Source organism: Spodoptera frugiperda, chromosome 11 (genome assembly GCF_023101765.2).
Source record: "Spodoptera frugiperda isolate SF20-4 chromosome 11, AGI-APGP_CSIRO_Sfru_2.0, whole genome shotgun sequence".
Classification (NCBI taxonomy): domain Eukaryota; kingdom Metazoa; phylum Arthropoda; class Insecta; order Lepidoptera; family Noctuidae; genus Spodoptera; species Spodoptera frugiperda.
Window position 1 is genome coordinate 8717461 of NC_064222.1, and position 23520 is coordinate 8740980.

Here is a 23520-nt window from a genome sequence, read left to right on the forward strand (position 1 = left end):
TTACATTTTAATTTCTCCACCTTATCCCAAAAGAATTAAAATAAAAGGCTTTCTATAACAATAACAAATGATTATTATTTTATTAAAATAACCGCATCATAGCAGTTCATCCTTCTTAGCCGCCACCAGTTCTTTCAGCTTCCGTCTGTGTACTTTGGTTGATTGGGTCAAAGGCAGCTCATTCAGGAACATGACTCCTCCCCTCAAATGTTTGGTGTCTGTCAGCTTCTCTGAAAATGTGACAAAAAAAGATTGGATGTTTGGACTTAAATAAACCTGCAAGGTACAATCTTCATCCGGAGCTGCGGACTACCTAGTACCGGATGATTTTCCCCCCTCAAAAAAAAGGACAATCTTCCTAATCCCCGATTCCTGAGTCATTCCCGCTCGTCCACACTGTACGACTGTGAATGTTGCGTCCTATTCGTCTACACTGTGGACGAACAAAACGCATTATTCCCAGTCGTCTATACCCTGTCATCTTCACGTCTAGTCGAGACGATGGAGTGTGGACGAGCGGGAATGACTCCGATTCCCCGACAACCCTTAAATTCTTAACCCCTAAAAGGCCGACAACACACTTGTAACGCCTTTGGTGTTTCGGGTAATTCGGGTGTCTACGGGCGGCGACGATTGCTTACCATCAGGTGATCTGTCTGCTCGTTTACCGGCCTATAACGTAAAAAAGGGTTAGGGCATATAAATATAGACGTGTTATAATATAGTCAAAGTGTTTATTGAAACATCTAAACTATAAAATAATACCTTTAACCAAATTCTTGATCTCGTCCGCGGTGACTTGGAAACCTGGTCGTTGTACTACACAAGCCACGGGCAAGTCTCCGTCGTCCGGATCAGTTAGGCTGGTGACAGCCACGTCCAACACTCCAGGGTGCTGGCGAATCACTGCTTCTAGCTCCACTGGGGATATCTGGAACAGATTTGAAGATTTATACACTGTTTTATCCGGAACGCAGATCTTTGTTCTGGGGGTCATTGGATTTTTACCCCCTTCCTGATGTCAGATCGATCTGATGTGATCTGATGTTTGGTACAAACTCTTAATCTTGACTAGCAAACCCAGCGAAGTCCGTTTGGCGGCGAATGATTTTCCCTTTTACTCTTAAAATTTTCCTGTAGAGGCTATATCTGTATGTTATAGATTACCATACAATATAATTCAGTTACGTTTTTTTACAACTCCCTCCATTGTGGATATCAAAGGAAATGGCGTGATTTGTAGAATTATTGAGCTCATTTAAACGTTTAACATGAAAATATGTCTTATGTATTGTATTTTGTAGATAATAGTTTTTAAACGTGATTAGTTGTCGTGTTCAAGTGTGAATCGTGACCACGGTTTATATCTGAGCCTTACTTAAGTGCCTACTGCGAGATTGTTTTACACGTATACGTTTCTGACGGTCGGCGCTCTGATTGGCATATTCCAAATTAATCAACCAATCAGAGGGTAAACGCGGCAACAATAACTCGCATTCGATACGCTGTGTTCGTGACAGATAATGATAGTGTCACATGAATAAGATTTTTGGGATAATAGTTGTTAAGCGTGACCAGTTGTCGTTTCAAGTGTGAATCGTGACCTGAGTACCAACTGCGAGGTCACCCCCTATTACACGACTTACTGTTGATTGGCCTAAAGTGGGTGATAATCAACCAATGTAGAGGGCATAAACGCGTAACAATGTGCTCCTCTGCCTGTGTTAAAAGGCGTGACAGTTAATGTACCATCACAGAAAATAAGAAGTTGGACGCAGTGAGGTTCTTATACTTTTCAGCACTGATTACCTCCTGACTACCAAAAGAAACTCACCCCCTATTACATGGGACTTATACAACAAATGGTGTAAAGTGGGTTTACGTTGTATAGCGGCATTAGCCGTAATGTGCACCTACTACCCCTGCCTATCCCTTCGGGGATAAAAGGCGTGACGTTGCACGTAACAAAAAAAAACCAAACCTGATGGTTCTTGTACTTCAGCAGCAGTTTAATGCGCTCCACAAAGAAGAAGTTCCACTCCTCATCCCTGTACATCATGTCACCAGTTTTGAACCATTTGTCCTCAGTCAGCACTTCAGCTGTCGCCTCTGGGTTGTTGTAATAACCCTGCAGACATACTTGTAAAGTCAAACGCCTCTAGTGTTTCAAGTGTCCATGGGCGGCGGCGTTGCTTAACATCAGGTGATAAGGTATGCTTTACCGACGTTTTAAATAAAAAAAACACTAGGATTTTCTCCTATGTCGTGGGTGCGTTTACAAACATATAAGTTCACATACACATGACACCCAGACCCAAAACAACAATTTGTGGATCACAGAACGAGTTGCTCCGTGCGGGAATCGAACCCGCTACACGTTGCGCGGCAGCCGGTTGCCCAGCCACCGCACCAACGGTGCAGTCAAATTGATTTACTTAAGTTGGACTTAAGGACTTGTTACTTTGATAGGTAATTTCTAATACGTAGTTATTTAGTCAAGGAATCTTACCTTGAAATATCCAGGTATTTGGATCCATAGCTCTCCTCTTTTGTGTGGTTCCGTTACTTCTGCCCCGGTATCCACGTCTACCAACTAGAATACAATTTATAACATTTACATCAACAGCCTATAAGGCTAAAAGTGGCCACTACTGACCAAAGGCCTCTTCTCGCACTGAGAAGGTTTGAGCATAATTCACAATGCTTACTCTGGGCGGGTTGGCGATTTCAAACTTATAATTAGAAATTGCGAGCCCAGATTTCCAGTACTATCTCTATAATATAAAAATGAACCGCTAAATGTGTCGCTAAGCGCAAATCTCGAGAACAGCTGAACCGATTTCGCTAATTCTCTTTTTACTTTCACGAGAAAGTTCTTATGTAAAAATATCCAAGACGAAACCAAGTCTGTAGGGTCTTCTAGTATTTAATAGAAAAAAATATATAACATACCTTGTATTTAATGTGTGCCATTGGCTTTCCACTGGAACCCAGCGGGCATGCGTTGTTGGCAAGAGCCATGGAACCAACCTCACTCATTCCATAAACATCTACAATGTATGTTTTTGGATTCAGTCTCTGGGGACAAAAGTAAAGCACATTATTACATTACAATGATATTGATGGATGCTACTCCAGTGAAGAACTCAAAGAGCTATCAGACCACCAGATGGGGCCCAGTAGGGCTGATGCCTGATCCGGAGCTGAAGACTACCTAGCGGGTTTACCAGGCGAGCCGGAACACTTGAACTTGGACCACGGGGTGGTTTTAGTCTAAGACAGACTCTTACTCCCTCTCGACGCGCCCAAGGTGGAAGAAATCATTGCATGATTTTCCCCCTTAAAAAATTAAAAACTTGCGTGACACTCTCATCATTATCAACCTGTAAATCTCCTATTACTCTATTGAAGAAGAAGCCTCTTGCGTCATGGAGAAGGAATGAGCATAAATCATAAAGCTTGTTAAAAGTCGATAAGGAATTACTGCCACACTCAGAGTCACTTAACCTAGTCCTTAGCAATTGTAATCGGAACAAAATATTAACTAAGGAATAGTTTAAGTAATCATTAAATGTGTCTGAATACGGCAGTTAGTCTGATATGCTCTCAAGCCTCATTCATCGCGTGTAAACTTCATTGAAGAAGTTCATGGAAAATACCAAGGCAATGTTTGTAAGTCTACTCACTCTCAACTCTTCTATCATCTCTCGTGGCACAGCACTTCCCCCAAGATATAGCACATCGTAGCAGGAAAAGTCGCAGTTCGCCTTCATCAACGCAGTCATCATTGGAGGACTGCTTATCATGAATCTTGGCTGAAAGATAAGGTAGAAATGTATTTTACTTACTTAAAATTACTTTAATATTATTAAAATGCGAGTTTGTTTGACTGTATGTTTGTTTACGCGCTAATCTCCGGAATCTGGCCGATTTAATAAGTCTTTTTGTCCTGGGTAGCCTTATCGAGGAAGGCTATAGGCTATAAAACATCACGCTATGACCAATAGGAGCCAAGCAGAGCGGGTGAAACCGCGCGGAAGTAGCTAGTGCATACATAAAATGTATCACAATTATCATCATAACATCATCATCATCAGCCTGTAAAAGCACAATGCTGGCCTGTGGGCGTTTTCTACCCAAGAGGATTTGGCCATAATCTCCATGATTGGCAGGCGAGCACTTTCACTCGGATTTTTGCCATCGGCATTCCGTATAACGTCATCGGTACGTATCGCATGTAGACATTGCCGATGAGCGGTCCGTACAATGCAGATCAGTGGACGCAGTTGTATGAGTTTCTATACAAGGCAAACTAAAATCCGTTGCGTACGATGCGGGCCTGTGGACGCTTATAATATATCTTTATTCGGCTCTGCTGTACTCACTATCTTTCTATACTAACCTCATATTTTTTAATTAACTCCAGAATATGTGGCGTCGTCAGTACAGGTACAGATGATTGTATCCTCCCGTACTGAAATATTGGTCCCATAACGAAGTTGACCAAAGCTGACAACCATTGCAGAGGCGCCACGATGAGGACTGATCGTACTGGAGGGAATTGCTTAGCTTGAGGGCTGTAGAAAGAAAAATTTAAGTAGGTAGTACTTTGAGCATTGTCAATAAGAGTCATGGTGTAGGCTACACCGTGATTTGTATTCGTGTACATGTAGTTCAACAACTACTTTATGGAATAAAAAAAACGTATGAATCTAAACAGGGCATTTGATCGTTTGTTTCGATGCAACTAATATGGGCGGTGGCTAGGGGCAATTGGACTTTGCAAATTCAACGAATTCAAGCAGGTCAATTCCTTCCCTACATAAAAATGTTTGGAAGTAACATCTTTGTGTAATTCCACAACGGTTGTTGTTTCGGGTTGAGTGTCATTGGATTTATGATTAAATATTTGCATGGTATCTGATCTGGTGAAATGTGAGGATCTCAAAAATATTGTATTATCTGTTATGTACCACTTTTCTAGCAAATAAAATTGATTCGATTTGATTTCAAGGTACTTTGCCATCATTACGCGGATCGTGTATAGAAAGTAAGGTAAGTAATCAAAAAATATCTTACAAAATATAACCGCCACCAATTGACATATTCATGTGTGTTATTATAGCAGATTTTGGCAGTCCCGTGGTACCACTTGTGGACACTAGATAGGCTATTGTTTCCTGTGGATCGAAGTCTGCTAGCCTGAAAGAAAAATATTTACCTAATTATATTGAACTAAGTTTTTGACTTTTATGGGTAGTAGATAAATCGTAACATCGTTTCTCAAGCCTTGGGTTTCTTCAATTCTTTTGAAATGTATGAAAATCTGGCAATAGATCACGTCAAGATGTGACCATGTCTGATGGACGAAAATTAAATAGTATACTTAAGTAGCGACAGCGATTTACATGGGTATACGTTTTCATAAATATGGGAGTTATAACCACTAAAATAGTAAGAAAATTATTGGGTACGTACATTTTATAGCGGCATTATGTGCTGTAATGTGCACTTCGAAAGACCTTTGCCTATACTTCGGGGACAAAAGGTGCGACGTTGCAAATTAAATAAACTATATCCACAACAAAGCAAAAATAAATGCCTCATACGCAAAAAACAGTATTATATATAACTGTCACTAATCATTTAAAGATCTTACTCATATGTTTAAAAACTTACTTAAAGTCATTCACATCGATTTCTTCTCCATACGTCCCCATCATTTTAGAGAAGGACATAGCATCAGGAGTTGGATCAAAACTGATGACTTTTGAGTTCAAATTAGCTTGAGCGATAGCTTTTTGGACATCTGATACCTTTTCACTTTGGCAGAAGACGATTTTCGGTTTTAAGTTATTGAAGGTGGCTTCCAATTCACCTGTGGAAAAGATTTAGAGTAAATTATACTACTCTGACGATTTTTTTTTAATCTTTATTTTTTAAGGGACTTTTGAACACAGTTCACGTACTCTGACGATAGAAGCTTGGAACTTGATCTACTGTTCTAGTCTTTACTTATGCAAAACGCATTACTTACATGAATAAAAGGCCCTGAAATTTTTATTCGAGATCAGTAATCATCTCAACATTTCAAGTGTATTATTAATGACATTTATGTATATGTGTATACTAACTATCTAAAGTCAAAAAGTTGATGTATATTTGGTTTTTATTCGACTAAATAAATGTTATAAAACTATTAAAAAGTTTATAAAAAATGTTTATGTAGTGTTCGACTCTCTGATTGGTTGTTTTTTTTTTCGAGCCGGCCAATAAGAGCGCCGAACTTACTTTAACCGTAAAGCAAATTCATACAGGTATTTTAAATACGCGAGATTTGTATCATTTCATTTAAGACCTTTTTTGCAAACTGTCTATTTAATGAAATAATGAATATTATTAAAATAGAACATTATTATTTGGTGCCTTCTTAGCTACAGCTCTCCACTTACCAACTAACAGTGTTCTGTCAATAGTAGCAGTGGCAATGCCTTGGTACAACGCAGCGTACAGCGGTACGGCTAGGTCCAAATGGTTGGCACCCATTAAAACGATGACGTCACCAGTGTTCACACCCAGGTTCCTGAACGCGGTGGCACATCGTATAGTTCTTTTTAATACTGATGCGTTGGTTTCTGATTCTCCTGTTCTGCCGTCGATCTGTGGAGAGGAAACATATATTATTACGTATGTGAAATATTAGAATACATCGTGTCCTGCAGACTCTTACTGACTAAAAACCACCCCGTTCCTTCTCCTGCTTTTCGAGCCGGAGCCCCGGTAAACCCCCTAGGTAGTCCGCAGCTCCGGATATCGTGTCATGCTAAACCTTTTATTTTCCAAAATGGTGGTCACGGGAGATTTTACACCGAGCAAATTTTATAGTTTATAGATTTATTTATTATCCAATTACTTCTACCGCCTTGGGTGAGGCGAGAAGGAGTGAGACTCTTACTGACTAAAAACCACCCCGTTCCTACCCCTGCTTTTTGAGGTAGTCCACAGCTCCGGATCAGGCATCAGTCTTACTGGGCCCCATCTGTGGTGGTCTGATGGCTCTTTGAGGCGCCCGCGGAACACGCACCCTATGCACTGGTCTAGTTCTGGTCAGACGGCGAGCAATCCTTGCTTGCCGTCCGCAGACCCGGCCTTTATACACACCGGGAACAAAATTTAGACTCCATAGAGTCCATACGACTATTGAGAATTTCGGAATCGCTATTGATATACGTCTTTGGTGACTACAATGGTCGTTTTAGTAAGATAATAATTCCACACTCCTGTGTCTCTCCTCTCTAAGATCAAGCACGCTGTATCAGTTTACATTCAGTTCAAACGAGTGATGCACCATTCTTTCTTTTCCATTGTCTGATAAAATATTTTTAAACAAACTACTTACTACTTATTTGAAGATAAGTTTAAAAAACCCGTTAAAAACAATCGTGATTAATGAGACACGATGACAGAGTAATTTTAATAAAATTGTTGACGTAAAAATATAAATGCTTTACATATTTACTGTAGGCTGAGTTATTATAAAACCTTAACAAATAGATATGGGTGGTACAGCAAACATATCATTCGGAGTACCTAATTTGCAATGATAATTCAAAATAAATGGTTTTACGGTGCTTTTCCACCAGAGATGTGCTATGCTACATTGCTGTGGATGCGTTTGGCTTCCACCAATCTTAATATTCATTGGTACACTTAGCATCGGTGGAAATGGACTTAGCTAAGTTATGTTTTTAAAATGGAAAGATGCGTGCTATGGATGGCTTCCCTACTATCATTAAAACCTTTTTTTTTTTGAGGGGGGAAAATCATCCAATGACTATTCCCGCCTTGGGCGAGGCGAGAGGGAGTGTCAGGCTCTTACTGACTAAAAACCACCCCGTTCCTTCTCCTGCTTTTCGAGCCGGAGCCCCGGTAAACCCGCTAGATAGTCCGCAGCTCCGGAGGTAGTCCGCAGCTCCGGATCATTAAAACCTTACACCCTTTAGCCTATGGGCGACCACAACATATAAAGATGTTATACTTATGTGAACTTATTTGGTTTTGGTGGGTCAACTATCTATTTTTCTATCGCTTTGACTGAATATTAGTTTTACATTGTTCTCACATAGTTGAAGCAATCAAAACAATGTAACCAAGAATTGTATTGTGAATCTGATTGAAAAATAGTGACCTATGGAGTTTCTCGCTCGTTCTTCTCCATAGGAATCTACACTTTGGAACGAGCAAATAGCTTCACTAAAGGACTGACCGACAGACAGACGTTATTAATATTATTATATTTGCTTTGACATTCAAAAGTGCCTTCCTGGTCTATTTGAAATAAATGATTTTGACTTTGATAACCACAATAAAAACGGGCAGTTATAATGTTTATAAAAAAACAGGAAAAAAGACGTTGTTTCGCAGAGTCATTATTATGTGCAACTCTAAATTATATCATTTAATTTTTGAACTTTGCTCTTCTTGATAAATGATAAGTTTCGTTAATAAACCGAATTAAAATTCATTGTTTGTTATTCTTAAAGCCTCGTATTCATTGTAAACATTTTGCTTAGCAACAGTTGATCAACGTTGTTGATGAATAGCGAGAATGCTGCTGGAAACTTTGAACTAATATAAGCTGATGTTTTCGCTCGCCGGGCGTCAACTCTGCAGCATGGCGCGATCAACTCCGCAACACAAGTGTTGCCCGCAAAATGTTTATGCAACCATGTTGCTAAACAAAATGTTTACCATAAATATAAGGCTTTAGCCTCGTCCTCACAAGGAACATATTTTGTCGAGCGACATGTGGTCCCGGAGACATCGGGAGATGTCGGGCGACGTCGCCCGACATTGTTGACTGTGCGACAAGGAGCAGTTTCAACAATATTGTAGCGATGTCATCCGACGTCGCTTCACATCTTTAACTGATTCTTTGGCTTTAATTGATTGTCTGGTCTTTAAAAGACACTATGACCTCTCAGTTTGTTTCGGTATTTCTTCTTAGAGTAGTCCGATAGGAAATGCCGGCCTCATCTAGTTATTTAAGAGATTAACATGTAAAAGAGTTACATTGTAACCTATTTGCAAAATAAATATCATTTATTATTTATCATCGCCCGATGTCCCCAGGGACACATGTCATTCGACAAATGTTCTTAGTGGAGACATGGCTTTATACAGCACCAAATTAGTGCTTGATAGATTATGTCAATGACTGATAATTAAAAAGAATTGTATTTTTTTTTAAAGTAAAACAACAATTTGTTCTTTAGATATGCCTAGCTAATTATAGAAAAAACCAAGTGACGACATGTTTTGCAAAATTTTCCAAAAACATTATTAAAAAATATTATCTGTTTTTGTTTTTAAAGTAGCAATGTAAATATATGTTTGACGCGCTAATCTCCGGAACTATTGGTCGGATTTGAATATTTTTTGTTGCTTTGGATAGTGCATTTATCGAGGAAGGCTATATGCTGTAAACATCACGCTACGATTAAAAGGAGTCGAGCAGTCGGACCGAAATTATTGTATCTATTCTCTATTATTCTATCTACATATTTTTTTATCAGCTTCTCAGCTGATCCTGATAAACTTAATAGGAGTAATTATCGGATTAAAAATCTATTTACCTATTTATTCTAAGTATGCATTGTATCGTTATAGTGGCGGGGAGCCAGTGGATACAGGTGGCGGCTTGTCGTTCTACGTGGAGGATTAAGGGGGAGGAATTTGTTCAGCAGTGGACGTCTCTCGGCTGATGATGATGATGTTGATGATGCACTGTGTCTCACAGGAGCCAAGATACTTGGATTTGACGAAAAACATCGGTAAGATCAGGTTCCTTTGACCTTAGGGGGTAAGTTTGACTCAAATTCCCAACCAATAGGAATCCAGAACAAACCGTATATTGCTGCTGTTGCGTATAAGCAGGTGTTCCAGGTATCCATGGGCGGCGGCGATTGCTTACCATCAGGTGCTCCGTCTGCTCGTTTACCGGCTTATAAATACCATAAAATAAATCGTCATGCATTTATTAATAATCATCCTTCATCATGATATTTTGCGTAACACAAGCAGTTATTTATCTTATTTAAATTCTTTATGTAGGTACACAAGCTACAGTTAATGTACATAATGTCATAACAATATGTTATTGTTTACCATTCAGTATGTATGTAGATAAGTGTACATAGGAAGAGATATAAGTATAGAGAGAAACAACACAGTCGGAATTAAATATAATACTTTTTTTATGAAATAAGCCGGTAAACGAACAGACGGATCACCTGATGGTGAGCAATCGCCGCCGCTCATGGATACCAGAGGCGTTGTAAGTGCGTTGCCGGCCTTTTGGGGGTTAGGAATTTAAGGGATGTTAGGGAATCAGGGTTAAGGATGATTGGAAAGGGGGGTAATTGGGCTTCCGGTAACCTCACTAATAACGAAACATAACGTAAGCGTTGTTTCACGCCGGTTTTCTGTGAGGCCGTGGTATCACTTCGGTCGAGCCGGCCCATTCGTGTTGAAGCATGGCTCTCCCACACATATACTTGTTCATAATAACTATCTATAGGCAATTTCAATATCATTTTACGTCACAAACTGGAATACCTTGAAATAGTACCTAGTATCTAGATAAAGGTACAATTAAAACACTTGAATACCTTACAAGGTAATTGCCAATTCAATTATATTGAGACTATATTGCGAGACTCATAACATGACCGAAGGAAATATCTATTTATAGATTTGAAATTGTACGTGCTTCTCTACCTACGCCTTTGTAGATTAGCAAACGTACTTTTCTGTATGTTATTCAAATTCAAATTTCATTTATTTCAATTCAATTTAAGATCTTAATACATGTTTTTATTGTAAGACAAGAAGTTTATTATTATAAGACAAGATGTTCAAAATGTCACTAATAAAATAAACAACATTTCAATTCCGGTCATATTATGGTTATGGTTGCACTCCAGAGCAACGGACTACCTATCGGGTTACCGGGGCTCCGGCTCAAAGCAGGAGTAGAAATAGGGTGTTTTTTAGTCAGTAGGAGTCTGACATTCTCAATCTCTCGCCTTACCCAAGACGGGAGAAGTTATAGGATAATTTCCTCTCCACTTCCAGTATCAAAAACTTATTAAAAAAATAGGCTTTTTTGAGGGAGGAAATCATCGTCTCAGGGAGGAAGCCTCGTCCAATGACCTCTCTTGGACAAGGCGAGAGGAGTCAGACTCTTACTGACTAAAAACCACCCCGTTCCTACTCCTGGTTTTCGAGCCGGAGCCCCGGTAATCCGCTAGTCAATACGCAGTTCCGTAACAGAAGGCTTAGGTACATCATATAAATAAACCTTTTTTTTATTTGAGGGGGAAAAATCATCCAATAATTCCCCCGCCTTGGGTGAGGCGGGAGGGAGTGTCAGACTCTTTCTGATTACTTACCTGTGTTCACAAATAAATAAATTAAATTGAATTGAATTAAATAAACTCCTACCTGCATTACTAAATCAGGATCATCCTTTATACTCTGAAATATTAATTTGCCAAGATGATATCTGTCACTAGGAATCCCACTGTTGGCCACCACGCGATCCCCCAACTTGTCCAAATAGGGGGCCATCACTTCATTTTTGCACATAAATTGTTCCATATTGCACAGTTTTTTAAGAACACGCACTATACGTGTTGACGCGACTGAATAATCTTTATATATTTAACTTATTATGATATACTATATATATTTAGAAACATACCCCCCCCCCACCTTTCCTACCCCGTGCCTTGTCAAACGTCGACAGACTAAACAAGCTATCGCCCGCGACTTCGTCTGCGTTATTTTTTCCGCGTTCCATTGCGCAATTTGATATAGTAATGATATAATTAACATTGGTTTTGTATGAGGTTGGCCTTGTCGAACTTGAAATTTGTGTTTTTTTTTTAATAGAGTTTATTTATGTAAGTAAAACGCAAGATGAATAATCGTAATAAAGTACATTTACGTGTGCGTAATTCTCATGAATTTTAATTCGATTAATTGACGAAATTAGGATCTAAATACATTACCAGTTATATCAGTCTGTCTTTGTATAAAAGTCAATTGCTATTCGTTAGTCTTGCTAAAACTCAGAAACGGCTGGACCGATTTGGCAAATTTTGCCAAATCAGGTGAGGAAAAAACATGTTTGAGGCGGTACAAAATTTGCCGGGCCAAAATTTGGTACATACAGGATTTACGGACTCGGTGGTCTCAAGGGCCTGCCGAGAATGCTCATGGTCCTTCCTCGATTGAATAGAGTACAAGAGCTAATTATTAAGCAGCTATTATAGATATATTATAAAATGTTTCTCATTAAAACAAGTACCTACAGTTAAAATCGTAGTTTTACTAATTGAATTTTAATGTTGTTATTAATAATGAGACTTTTACTTTTCTATCATCAGAATAATGAATGTTTATGTAAGAAAACCAGACCCAGGAATCTAAGGGTTGTAGAGAAGTTGTGCAGAATCAAGGATTGCAAAGATTGGGAAGTGGGGGAATAGGGCTTCCGGTAACCTCACTCACACAACGCCAGCGTTGTTTCACGTCGGTTTTCGGTGAGGCCATTGTATCACTCCGGTCGAGCCGGTTCATTCGTGCCGAAGCATGGCTCTCCCACACTGATTATTTTCGTAACAGCAACCTGAATACAAATACCATGTGCAGACTGTACAAACAGACTTTCATATTAATTTATTAGTAGATAATCATGTTTTATTACTAACGCATTTACTTGATAGCGTATGTACTAGATAATGGCAGTAGTTTATAGTCGCAAAACTGATATTATATTAGAACTTCTTATTATATTATCATTATCTAATAATGAAGTCTGAGTCTGAGTCTTTGCTATCAAGGCTAGGTACGGTCTTATCACTATTATAATGATTGTTAAAATTTATGATAAATAAATTATATATTATAGTATACTTATTATGTCAGGAACATTTTGGTTGTTACTATGTTTATTTACTTTCTTGACATAATTTATTGACTCGTCTGCTTCATTGGTAGAGTGAGTTTTATTTCTTGGCTGGGCAAGTTACGACTGACTGGCTAAGCTACGACGTTATCGCTTTTCTGTTAGATGAGCCATTTATTCAGCTAAGCTTTGTTTTTACATGGAAGTTACGTGCTATGGATGCGTGTTCTGTATACGTGCTGTGCTTGCATTGGAATCGGCCACATAGTTTCACAGCTTAGCTATTACACCTTCGTAGTATAGCTACATAGCATATCACTGGTAGCAAAACCCTTATAAGGACATTAAAATAATATAAAATAACACAATAAATGTTTATTAACAAAATTAATCAGAAAATACATTAAACCCAAATCAAAAAAGAATATAAGGTTCCCTAAAATGGTACCTAGTGTTATTCCCTACGCATTGTGAGCGCCAGTTCTTTCAGTTTCTGTCTGTTAATCTTGGATGCGCTGGTGATAGGTAAACTCTTCATGAAGATCACTCCTCCTCTCAAATGCTTTGTGTCAGTCAAATTTTCTGTAACGAATATCATAAATATATGTACTATTAGCTTCTATCAAGCTGGCTTCACCCGCGTTGCGTTGCATTTAAGATTTTTTTAATAATAATAATCTGTGCTTTGTCGTCCTAGAGGCCCGGAGGTTTAAGGTGATCGCTTCTCATACGGAAAGCTGGTTCGAAACCTATCAACGGCAAATACCAATGTAACTTTTCCAAGTTATATGTACTTTCTAAGAGTAAGACACCACTGACAAACGGCGAAGGAAAATCGTGGGGAATCCTGGACCTATAGTTTCTAATAATAAGTTTGAAAACATCAACCCGCATTGAGCAAGCGTGGTGATTAATGCTCAAGCCTCCTCCGTGCGAGAAGCGGTCAGCAGTGGCCACTTATAGGCTATTGAAGTGTGTGAATCTGTGTTTTAGTCCTAACCATACCAATAAATAGAAAATACTACCTTTGACCAGGTCCTTGATCTCCTGCGCTGTGAGGCTGCAGCCAGGCTTGGGCACAACGCACGCCACCACCAGGTCCCCGCACTCCCTGTCTGGTATACCTGTCACTGCCACTTGGAGTACTCCAGGGTGCTTCATTATTACCATTTCGACTTCTAACGGAGATACCTGCAACGGAGAAAAGGTTATGGATTTAAATTAATAAACTTATTTTTAAAGTCAAAGTCAAAGCATTTATTTCAACTAATCCTAAATTAGGCACTTTTGAAACGTCAAATTGAATTGTCCGTCAGTCTGTCTGTCAGTGAAGCTAGGCGCTCGTTCCAAAGTGTAGCTTCGTATGGAGAAGAACGAGCAAGAAACTCCATCGTTACTCCTTTAAACTCAGAATCTAAATTCATATATTGTATGTATAGAAGCTAACATTAATAATATTCAATTTCAAAATATCAAGGTTGTATATAAATGGACTCCAAAAATAGAAATAAACTTTATTTTAAATAAAAATAGGTGACATTTAACGCATTTTGATTTTCAACAACTAATAAGTTACACCCATCGACGTCCTAACTCATGGTATAATTTTCGATAAATCGGACACTAGAAAATTCTATATATTGTGATAATAATTAATTCAATAATACTTATTTTCATTGCATAATTTTGATTAATTTACGAAGGGGTAGGCATTGAATGCACATTAGTGGAACGTTATGCGAAGCTATATAATGTACATTGTACCATTTCACCATGTATACAAGTCCCAATAAAGGGGGTGAAATGCCACAGTACTGGTTTTCCGTTACCACTGAGAAATTTTTGAAAAATCGAAAAAAAGCCCAGTTATACTTAGCCCGTCCCGGGAATCGAACCCGAGACCTGTTGTTCGGCATTCGCATCTGCGACCACTCGACCAACGAGGCAGTTAAATAATAATTAATTCAATAAAATCATAGTAAGTGCTATAATAAACTTTATGCTGTAATAGGCGATGGTAACACTTTAACTATACAAATAAGGGGCTAGTGTTGGCGCTCCCCCACGTACTAACTAAGTAATTCTTAGTTAGGAGATTGGTTTAGGTTGGTGAAAACGACAATGACAGCAACTTATAGATTTGGCATGTTACGGTAAATTTGTTTAAACCTAAGTTTATATTATTTGTGAAAGCTTGTAATTGGAAAATAGTTTTTAGCGAGTAATTTCTTGATTAGACATTTGGAATGCGCAGCAAACACAGTATAGCATATTATAACAGTATTATAACACAGATTTATTTTATACACGATTGAAATTATTCAATTCAGTGTTCCAATTATCCACCTTCTCTTAAGTCGATCTTTGTTCAACAGCAAAGGATAGTTTAGATACATACCTGGTGATTATTGTACTTCAATAGTGACTTGTATCGTTCCACAAAATACACGTTCCAAGATTCATCTCTGTAGAAAATGTCACCACATCGGAACCAGCCGTCGTCACTAAACGTCTCTCTTGTCACTTCAGGGTTATTGTGGTATCCCTGGAAAGTATATTAAAAAATGAATGTGATGATGTTCTGTTAAAGTACGCGTCCACAGGCCCACATCGTACGCATCGCACGCATCGTACGCATTCCGTATGACGTCACCAGTACGCATAGCATGTAGGCATTGCTGATGCGGATCTGTGGACGCAGTTGTATGAGATGCGTACGATGTGGGCCTGTGGATGCGTACCCTTAATAAGATGGATTTGGTTCTTGGATATTTATGAAAAAGTATTTAGGTGGTCCACCCACTGCACCGCGTTTCGTCGCGTAGCGTAGGATGGCAGATTTTACCATTGTACCTATACAAGTATCTCTATAAAGACGTCGAAATGCACGGGAAGTCGCCCTGCGCGCAGTTTCTACCAATCAGCGCGAAGCCTACTGCGGGATACTGCCTGAGCCGATGTGTCATACATCGGCTCCACACTCCAAAGTCCCTTTTTTTTAAGAGTAACGATAGAGTTTCTTGCTCGTTCTTTTCCATTCGAAGCTACACTTTGAAACGACCACCTAGCTTAGTGAAGCTAGGTATCAGTGAATAGAGATAGATTGACGGACAATTCAATTTGACGTTTCAAAAGTGCCTAATTAAGGATTAATTGAAGTAAATGCTTTGACTTTGACTTTGAAATCTTACTTTGAACACAGCGGGTCCCTTGAACCACAACTCTCCTTGTACGTGAGGTTCAGTCACTTCTTTATGTGTCTCTGGGTCCACTAACTGAAACAGTTTATTGGATTGTTTTAAATTGTTTTATTTACTTAACCTGTTTATTTGTTTGGGTCAAATTTTGTAATTAGAACTTATCCTATTTCTTGACGATAAATCAATCAGATTTTTGGTACACACATTTGTTCTTGATAACTATGTATAAACTATTAATACCTACATAAAAATATTTTTATGTATTACTTGTGTTCCATATAAACCAGAAATCGTAGCGTAGGAATTTATGATACTTTTATGAATATTTCTAGGTCATTCTGTTTCAATTACTTTATTATTACTAACTTACTTTACAGTCAAAGGAACCAGCTGGTCTTCCACAGGAGCCTGGTGGTGCAGGACAGTCGTGGACGAAAGCAGTTCCACTGAGTTCACTCATACCGTAATGTATGAAGACGTCTTCTGATTGTGTCAGTTTCTGTAATGGGAAAACAAAGATTAAGCAATTTTCATGATGGGGAATTAAGTCAATACCAAATAATTATGTATTTAAAGATTTCGAAGAACTCATAAAGAACTGTCTCCAAATTTCCGTCTGTCTTTACGAAAGTTGATTAAAATGTCATAAAATACATCTTACTTGTTGAGTAAAATTACTTTTCTGTTTGTGCCTGGAATCAGGTCGCTTCCAACTGGCCTATCATTGAGGGAGTTGGAATTTTTTTTAATCTTTCCAATCCCTAATTCAATGACAACCCTTAAATTCCTAACCCCCAAAAGGCCGGCAACGCACCTTGTAACGCCTCTGGTGTTTCAAGTCTCCATGGGCGGCTCGCGATTGCTTACCATGAGGTCTTAGTTCTGTTACCGGCTTATACCATAAAAAAGAGTTTTGATCATACTCGACTACATCACCAACCTTCATTTTCTCTACCAGTTCTGGTGATACATAGCTGCCTGCCAAACTCATTTGTTCAAAGCAGGTAAAGTCGCAGTTGGCTTGTTCAGCTAATGTCCTCATCAGCACTGGGTTGCAAAGGATGTAGTTTGGCTGTGAACACAGCAGTTTTTTTTAGGGGGAAAATTATTATATTATGACTTCTCTCGCCTTGACCGAGGCGAGAGGGAGTGTCAGACTTTTACTGACTAAAAATCCAGTTCTCTACACATACTTTTAACGAGCCCCGGTAAACCCGCTAGGTAGTGCCGCAGTTCCAGCAGCATTTATACATACATACATACATACATACATAATGCATACCCTCCTTCTGGCGCAGTCGGGTAAAAAAAAGTTTTGATCATGGACTCTTGAACCTTCACTACCAGGTACAAGCTGCCGCCAAACTCATTTGTTAGGTGAAGTAGTTTGGCTCAGCTAATGTCCTCATTAACACTGGGTTGCAAAGGATGTAGTTTGGCTGTGAACACAACAGTTTTTTTAAAGGAAAATCATCCTACGTCTGGGGAAGCCATGGAGGAGACGAGAAGGCCTGCAGACTCTTATGACTAAAAACCATCCTGTTCCGAAACTGCTTTTAGTTAAACCCGCTAGGTAGTCCGCAGTTCCAGCAGCTGCCTTTATGGTAAATTATTGAAGACCAGAACTAAAATACCGGGGCTGTGGAAGTGTGGACTACGGTAAAGGCTACTGGGGCTCGAGCTCAAAGCAGGAGTTGGAAAGGCGTAGTTTCTAATCGGTAAGAGTCTGATACTGAGTGAGGCAAGAGGCACCTTACTTTGGGGAGAAGTAATTTAATAACTATCCACCTTCTAAAAAGAAAAAAGATCAGAGCTAAAATGCCTCTTTCCTTTCTCTATTTTCCTCTGTATTTGACGTCACAAAATCGCGCCGAGTACGTATCCATCTTTTTTTATGGGATTCTATTTTACTTTCTTTCCACATTTAAAAATTGATAAAAGCTGTTTAATTCTATTTGCTTTTTTGGCATCAAAAGTATGGATTTAATCAGAAAGCGCAAGAAAAAGAAAATCATAATCATCAAAATCCGAGTGAATAGGTTGCTTATGTTGCTCTTGCTCCATCGTAGGCCGCATCATCACTTACCATCAGGTGAGATAGCAGCCAAACGTCGACCCATCAAACGTAAAAAAAAAACATATTTTTCATAGTGGATTTTTTATCATATCATACCCTATATTTATTCACTAGATCCCCAAAATGTTCTGGAGTGACTGGTTTTGATGTTTGTAGTCTAGTAAACTTGAGGACCGGAGAGAAGATGTAGTTGAACCCAGTTGTGATCCATTGCGCTGGTGATACCACAAACGATATCTTTATCGGTGATGGGAATTTACTCATGGTTTTCCTAAAAGATAAATATGACTTTAGGATACCTCTATTTTTTAAGCTGGTGGGATTTCTACTGGAAATTATATTTGGAGAACGTGGTTTGAAACAACTTCTAAGAGCCTACCATACTAAAGAAAGAAAAAAAAAACATTTATTTCACACGCAAAAAATAAACAATGACATGTAAGTGTATAGAGATTTGTCGATGTATGGATTTTGTCTGCGGTGAAATGGAACCAGTTCAGCATGTGCATCGAAACGAGAGTGCGTTCAGAGCTCTGATTGGTTGGTTTATTCAAGCCGGTCAATCAGAGAACCGAACGCACTCTCGTTTCGATTATTTTAAACGTAAAGCAAATTCATATTGATGGTACTGAAGACTGAACCGAATCGATTTAATTGAAATAACCATTGATATATGTCCACCCACCAGATATAAGGCAATGATATAGCCAAGTTCTCATGGGTTATCATAGCCGTCTTTGGGATCCCTGTGGTGCCACTCGTAGAAGTAAGGAAAGCTATTGTACTGCTAGGATCGAAGTCTGTTGGTCTGAAATAGAATGCCATTTAATATTAATTTTGCATACAGAGTAAAATAGATGGGATTTAATTAGAATTTTGTTTGATTCAGGACCTCCTCGGTTGTTTCAGTTTTGGCGTAAGGCAGGTAAGTAAGACCAACTAATAAGAAGACTAACCAGGGGACCTACTCCGGTTCTCAAATCCGAAGTTTCGTTTAATCTTCAGCCATAGGTTTTATTGATTCATTGATAAAATTACATATCAAAATCTATTTATATTCATTTCATTCGTTCATTTTTGTTCACGAAAGTTCGCAATAAGTAGGATTGTAGTATGCAATTTGCGAAGTTTTTTCGTTCTTTCGTTCGTTGAATTAGAGTAGGCCCTGGTTTGCATAATTTAACTTCTCACATCTACAAAAGGTCTGGCTAAACTTTAATTAATAATATGGTTTAAAGTTCCCGTTTCACTGTTTTAGCCATTTAAGACAAATTACTTCGCCTGTTTTGGGGGTTATTTTTTTCTTGTGAGCAACGTACGAATTTTAACGTTTATTCAACGATGCAGCGCGCGTTGTGTTGCGAAGGGTTAACATTTTGATGATTTTGGTTTATAAATCAAAATCTAGTAAGTATTAAGTTCTTTAGAGAGAATCACTTACTGAAATTTCTTTACTGACGCCTCGTCTGCATCATTCAAGAGTTCTGTCATTGTTTTATATATACTAATATTATCGAATGTCACTATTTTTGCATCAACTTTAGACGCAGATAGTGCTTCATTAATATCTCCTAGTTTTTTGGTCTGAGCAAAAATTATCTTCGGCCGATTAGTTTCAAATAATTGCTTTAGTTCATCTGAAATTGGAAAGCAGAGAAATTACTTAACGACTTTTAAAAAAAAGTCTGGTTTGATAATAGACAATGACTTACTTAAAAGTAGTTATAGCAGACGCCATAATATGATGAGAATAGTAGAATGTTGAAAAATCGGACTAGGTGTAGAAAAACTGGAGCTGCGAACTACCTCGCGGGTTACCGGGGCTCGGGCTCGAAGAGCATGAGTAGAAACGGGGTGGTTTTTAGTCAGTTGGACTCTGTCACTCCCTCTCGCCTCACGGGAGAAGTAATGGATTGATTTTCCCACCTCAAAAAAACTTACTAACCTCAATAAATACTTACTAACACATAAAGTAGCATCGATAGAAGCCACCTTAAGTCCAAGAAATAGCCCAGCTGTATGAGGTATGCAGTAATCTATGTGGTTCGGTCCCATCAGCACCATGACGTCGCCTTGCTTCAGCCCCATGTTGGTGAGGGAGACAGCACATCGGATGCTCCTGTCTAACGCTGAGCCGAAGGTTTCTGACTCTCCTGTCGCTCCATCGATCTGTGAGTATATGATCTTTACACTCAGTTATTCTTATATCGGGTTATATGTCATGTACTTACTACGTTCTAGGACTACTAATAAGAATGTCTTTAATAGACTCGTTAAGACTGCTTAAGTCCTCTCTTTCTTAATTTTGGCACCCCCCAAGGAGCGAAAAAATTGTTTGCTTAAAATGTTGCCGCACGTTAGGGCTTTCTCCTGTGTCGTGGGTCCGTTTACAAAGAAGTTCATAGCACATGACACCCAGACCCGAACAATTTGTGGAGCACACAAAGAGTTGCTCCGTGCGGGAATTTTGCATGGCAGCCAGTTCCTCGCACCAACCGTGCTAGTATGAACTAGCAACATGAACAATGGCAACATTATTTTTATATCCTACACTGCACTCATTGATCCGGAGCTGTGGACTACCTAGCGGGTTTACTGAGGCTCAGGCTCGAAAAGCAGGAGTAGGAACGGGGTGGTTTTAGTCAGTAAGAATCTCACAGTCCCTCGCCCAGGGCGGGAGAAGTCATTGGATGATTTTCCCCCCTTAAAAAAAAACACTGTACTCATCATCGCTTCATCATCTTTTTCTCCACACCTGTCTCTGAATTGTCATCAAGATAATCATAAAGACGATTCATAAATAACCTATAACCAATATTTGCTTTTTGCTTGCATGGAATTACATTTTTGATAATAATGCAGTCAGATAAACAATTTAATTTATTTTATTGCATTATATTTTTATGTAATCACTAGTATTAAAGCAAAACTGCTTTCCATTATCAGTGTCTGTAAGCTTAGAGATCTTTTAAATCAGTTTTATATGGTTATTTTTATTATATAGAGTGATTCAAAAGTAGGAGGAGGATTCAAGAAGTGTGAAGCCGTGTGAGCAAGAGTTACTAAAACTAAATCATTAGTATTAGATTACATATCACTATTAATGCTATTTTCTGCTTTATCACCTGCAGAATAAAGTCGGGATCGTCTTGCAGGCTATGCAGTATCAGTTTCCCTAAATGATGTCTGTCTGAAGGGATCCCGGTCTTCGCCACCACGCGAGCCCCCACCTCCTCCATGTACCAGTGCACCGCATCGTTGCCACGTTTCACCATTGTGGACTTTAGTGTTTCTGTAATAAAGACTAGTTTCTTAATCCCGGTTTATTTACACAAATGGTGATGTCTGATCTTTATGTAGTAAGGGAAGACAGTCATAGTTGCCTGATCCGGAGCTGCGGACTACCTAGCGGGTTTACCGGGGCTCCGGCTCGAAAAGCGGGGTGGTTTTTAGTCAGTAAGAGTCTGACACTCCCTCTCGCTTTGCCCAAGGCGGGAGAAGTCATTGGATGATTTTCACCCCTCAAAAAAAGCATGCATCTTTCCATATAAAAAAGTTTAGCTGAACACGTTTCCACCAGTGCTAAGCTTTCTGTATCAATGAATATGATTCATGGAAGCCAAACGTAATCACAGCAACGTAGCATAGCACATCTCTAGTGGAAAAGCATTGTAATCCCTCCCTTAGTGAGTTCCAACATCATATTATATAGATTGTATATTACTTACCTAATTAATACAAGAGTAGATCCAGGTTGCAACTATTGATGATTTACAAAAATCGTGCGAATATAGTCATCTTAAAGAAACGAAAAATTTAACTAAACCTATACAAATAAACTAAAACTATGATTTCTTAAAGTAAAAGGTTAATTGGTGTACTTCATAATTGTTGACATTTAGAATATTCAAAGACTAGAATCTGTAGTTTTTACAGTCAATGATGAAGCACATGCTTGTTGAACCTCAAACTCGATTGTTCTGAGATAGAAAAATAGTAAGTATGCGATAGAGGCTGTTCTATCAAGCAAGGCTCATCATGCAAGGATTTATCTGGACTACTTATCGTCTTACAGTAATGGACAATGGCTTTCATATGGTTGATTAGCAGAACTTGCTTAAAGGTGACGTGGATGTATATTTTTTTTAAACCTTGACCAACAATAGTATATTCTCCCGTACCGTGGGTGCATTTACAAGTTCGAAACAACAATTTATGGATCACACAAAGAGTTGCTCCGTGTGGGAATCGAACCCACTACACGTTGCCCAGCTACCGCGGCAACCGTATAGTCAATTGTTTAGTAACTCCAACCCGGGTTTACTGCTTCTTTGGGTAGAAACTGTGTTCTCATTGAGGCTAGGTGATATATAACAGTCTTTATAAAAAAATGTCTTTCGTTTATTTACAACGTTCATTTTTTACAATTGGCTATGGAATTATTAACAATTAAACATCATGATCGTCAGCCATGAAACGTCCTCTTCTAAATGTAGGGTCCAGTGACAAGATCAGCTTATAGTAGGAAGCGACTTGCAATTGTAGTTTTATTCCCTCGGCATTCTGAGTGCCAGTTCCTTCAGTTTCTGTCTGTTAATCTTGGATGCGCTGGTGATAGGTAGACTCTCCATGAAGATCACTCCTCCTCTCAAATGTTTTGTGTCCGTCAGATTTTCTGTAAAATAGAATTTCGGTTATAATCATTTTGGAAGTAACTATTCATATTTATAATAGTTCTGCGATCACAATTTTGTAGAACCGATGAACCGTTATGTATACGTATACTTAGGGCTTAGTACAAGTTTGTTTTACGTTTAACGAGATCGAAACGAGAGTATGACTCTATCTTTCGGCGGTTTGATTGGTTAATTCATCCGCGCCGGCCAATCAGAGCGCCGAACGCGCACTCGTTTCGTTTTCGCTCAACGTAAAGTAAGCTCGTACTAAGGGTACTGAAGTATTGAAGACCACACTAACCAAATGTAGTCCTGCTACCGTATTATTCTAAGCCACTAGTAGACAACATAACGCATAACTTACTCAATAATTTATATTAATAAATATTTTATTTAAGAACTAATACTCTAGTGGAATCTACCTTTGACCAGGTCCTTGATCTCCTGCGCTGTGGGGCTGCAGCCAGGCTTGGGCACCACACACGCCACCACTAGGTCCCCACACTCCCTGTCTGGTATACCGGTCACTGCCACTTGGAGTACTCCAGGGTGCTTCATTATTGTCATTTCGACTTCTAACGGAGATACCTGCAA

General features: G+C 38.9%; 2 protein-coding genes across 14 annotated transcripts in view; both read right to left on the reverse strand.

Moving 5' to 3' along the window:
- Positions 1-49: 49 nt before the first annotated feature.
- On the reverse strand, positions 50-11724 carry LOC118274571 (luciferin 4-monooxygenase-like). The gene is made up of 11 exons (XM_035592144.2): positions 11506-11724; positions 6453-6660; positions 5680-5878; positions 5080-5202; positions 4403-4577; positions 3687-3815; positions 2953-3078; positions 2510-2593; positions 1982-2128; positions 766-931; positions 50-230 (listed from the first exon to the last, which is right to left on the reverse strand). The coding sequence occupies exons 1-11, from the start codon at positions 11659-11661 to the stop codon at positions 97-99; spliced, it is 1647 nt and encodes a 548-aa protein (XP_035448037.2). The 5' UTR covers positions 11662-11724; the 3' UTR covers positions 50-96.
- A 1609-nt stretch (positions 11725-13333) lies between these two features.
- LOC118274573 (luciferin 4-monooxygenase-like) overlaps positions 13334-23520 on the reverse strand; it is a 227023-nt gene continuing 216836 nt past the window's right edge. For 5 of the 13 annotated variants that reach the window (XM_050696732.1, XM_050696725.1, XM_050696721.1 and 2 more), the window contains 11 exons: positions 21376-21542; positions 20212-20419; positions 19692-19887; positions 18936-19058; positions 18347-18521; positions 17114-17245; positions 16544-16672; positions 16165-16248; positions 15372-15518; positions 13999-14164; positions 13334-13555 (listed from right to left, as the gene is read on the reverse strand). In XM_050696732.1, the coding sequence (XP_050552689.1) occupies positions 13428-13555; positions 13999-14164; positions 15372-15518; positions 16165-16248; positions 16544-16672; positions 17114-17245; positions 18347-18521; positions 18936-19058; positions 19692-19887; positions 20212-20419; positions 21376-21542 (1655 nt within the window). In that variant the 3' untranslated portion in view covers positions 13334-13427. Of the gene's footprint in view, positions 13556-13998; positions 14165-15371; positions 15519-16164; positions 16249-16543; positions 16673-17113; positions 17246-18346; positions 18522-18935; positions 19059-19691; positions 19888-20211; positions 20420-21375; positions 21543-23348; positions 23515-23520 lie in introns of all 13 variants that reach the window. The other 8 variants (XM_050696722.1, XM_050696723.1, XM_050696724.1 and 5 more) reach the window with 5 other exon arrangements.

Coding starts and splice junctions, on each gene's coding strand:
- LOC118274571 (XM_035592144.2), bottom strand. CDS start 11,661: ATGGAACAATTTATGTGCAAAAATGAAGTGATGGCCCCCTATTTGGAC. Junction 2,594..2,952: donor TGGCACACATTAAATACAAG/GTATGTTATATA, acceptor ATTGTATTCTAG/TTGGTAGACGTGGATACCGG. Junction 2,129..2,509: donor AAATACCTGGATATTTCAAG/GTAAGATTCCTT, acceptor GTATGTCTGCAG/GGTTATTACAACAACCCAGA.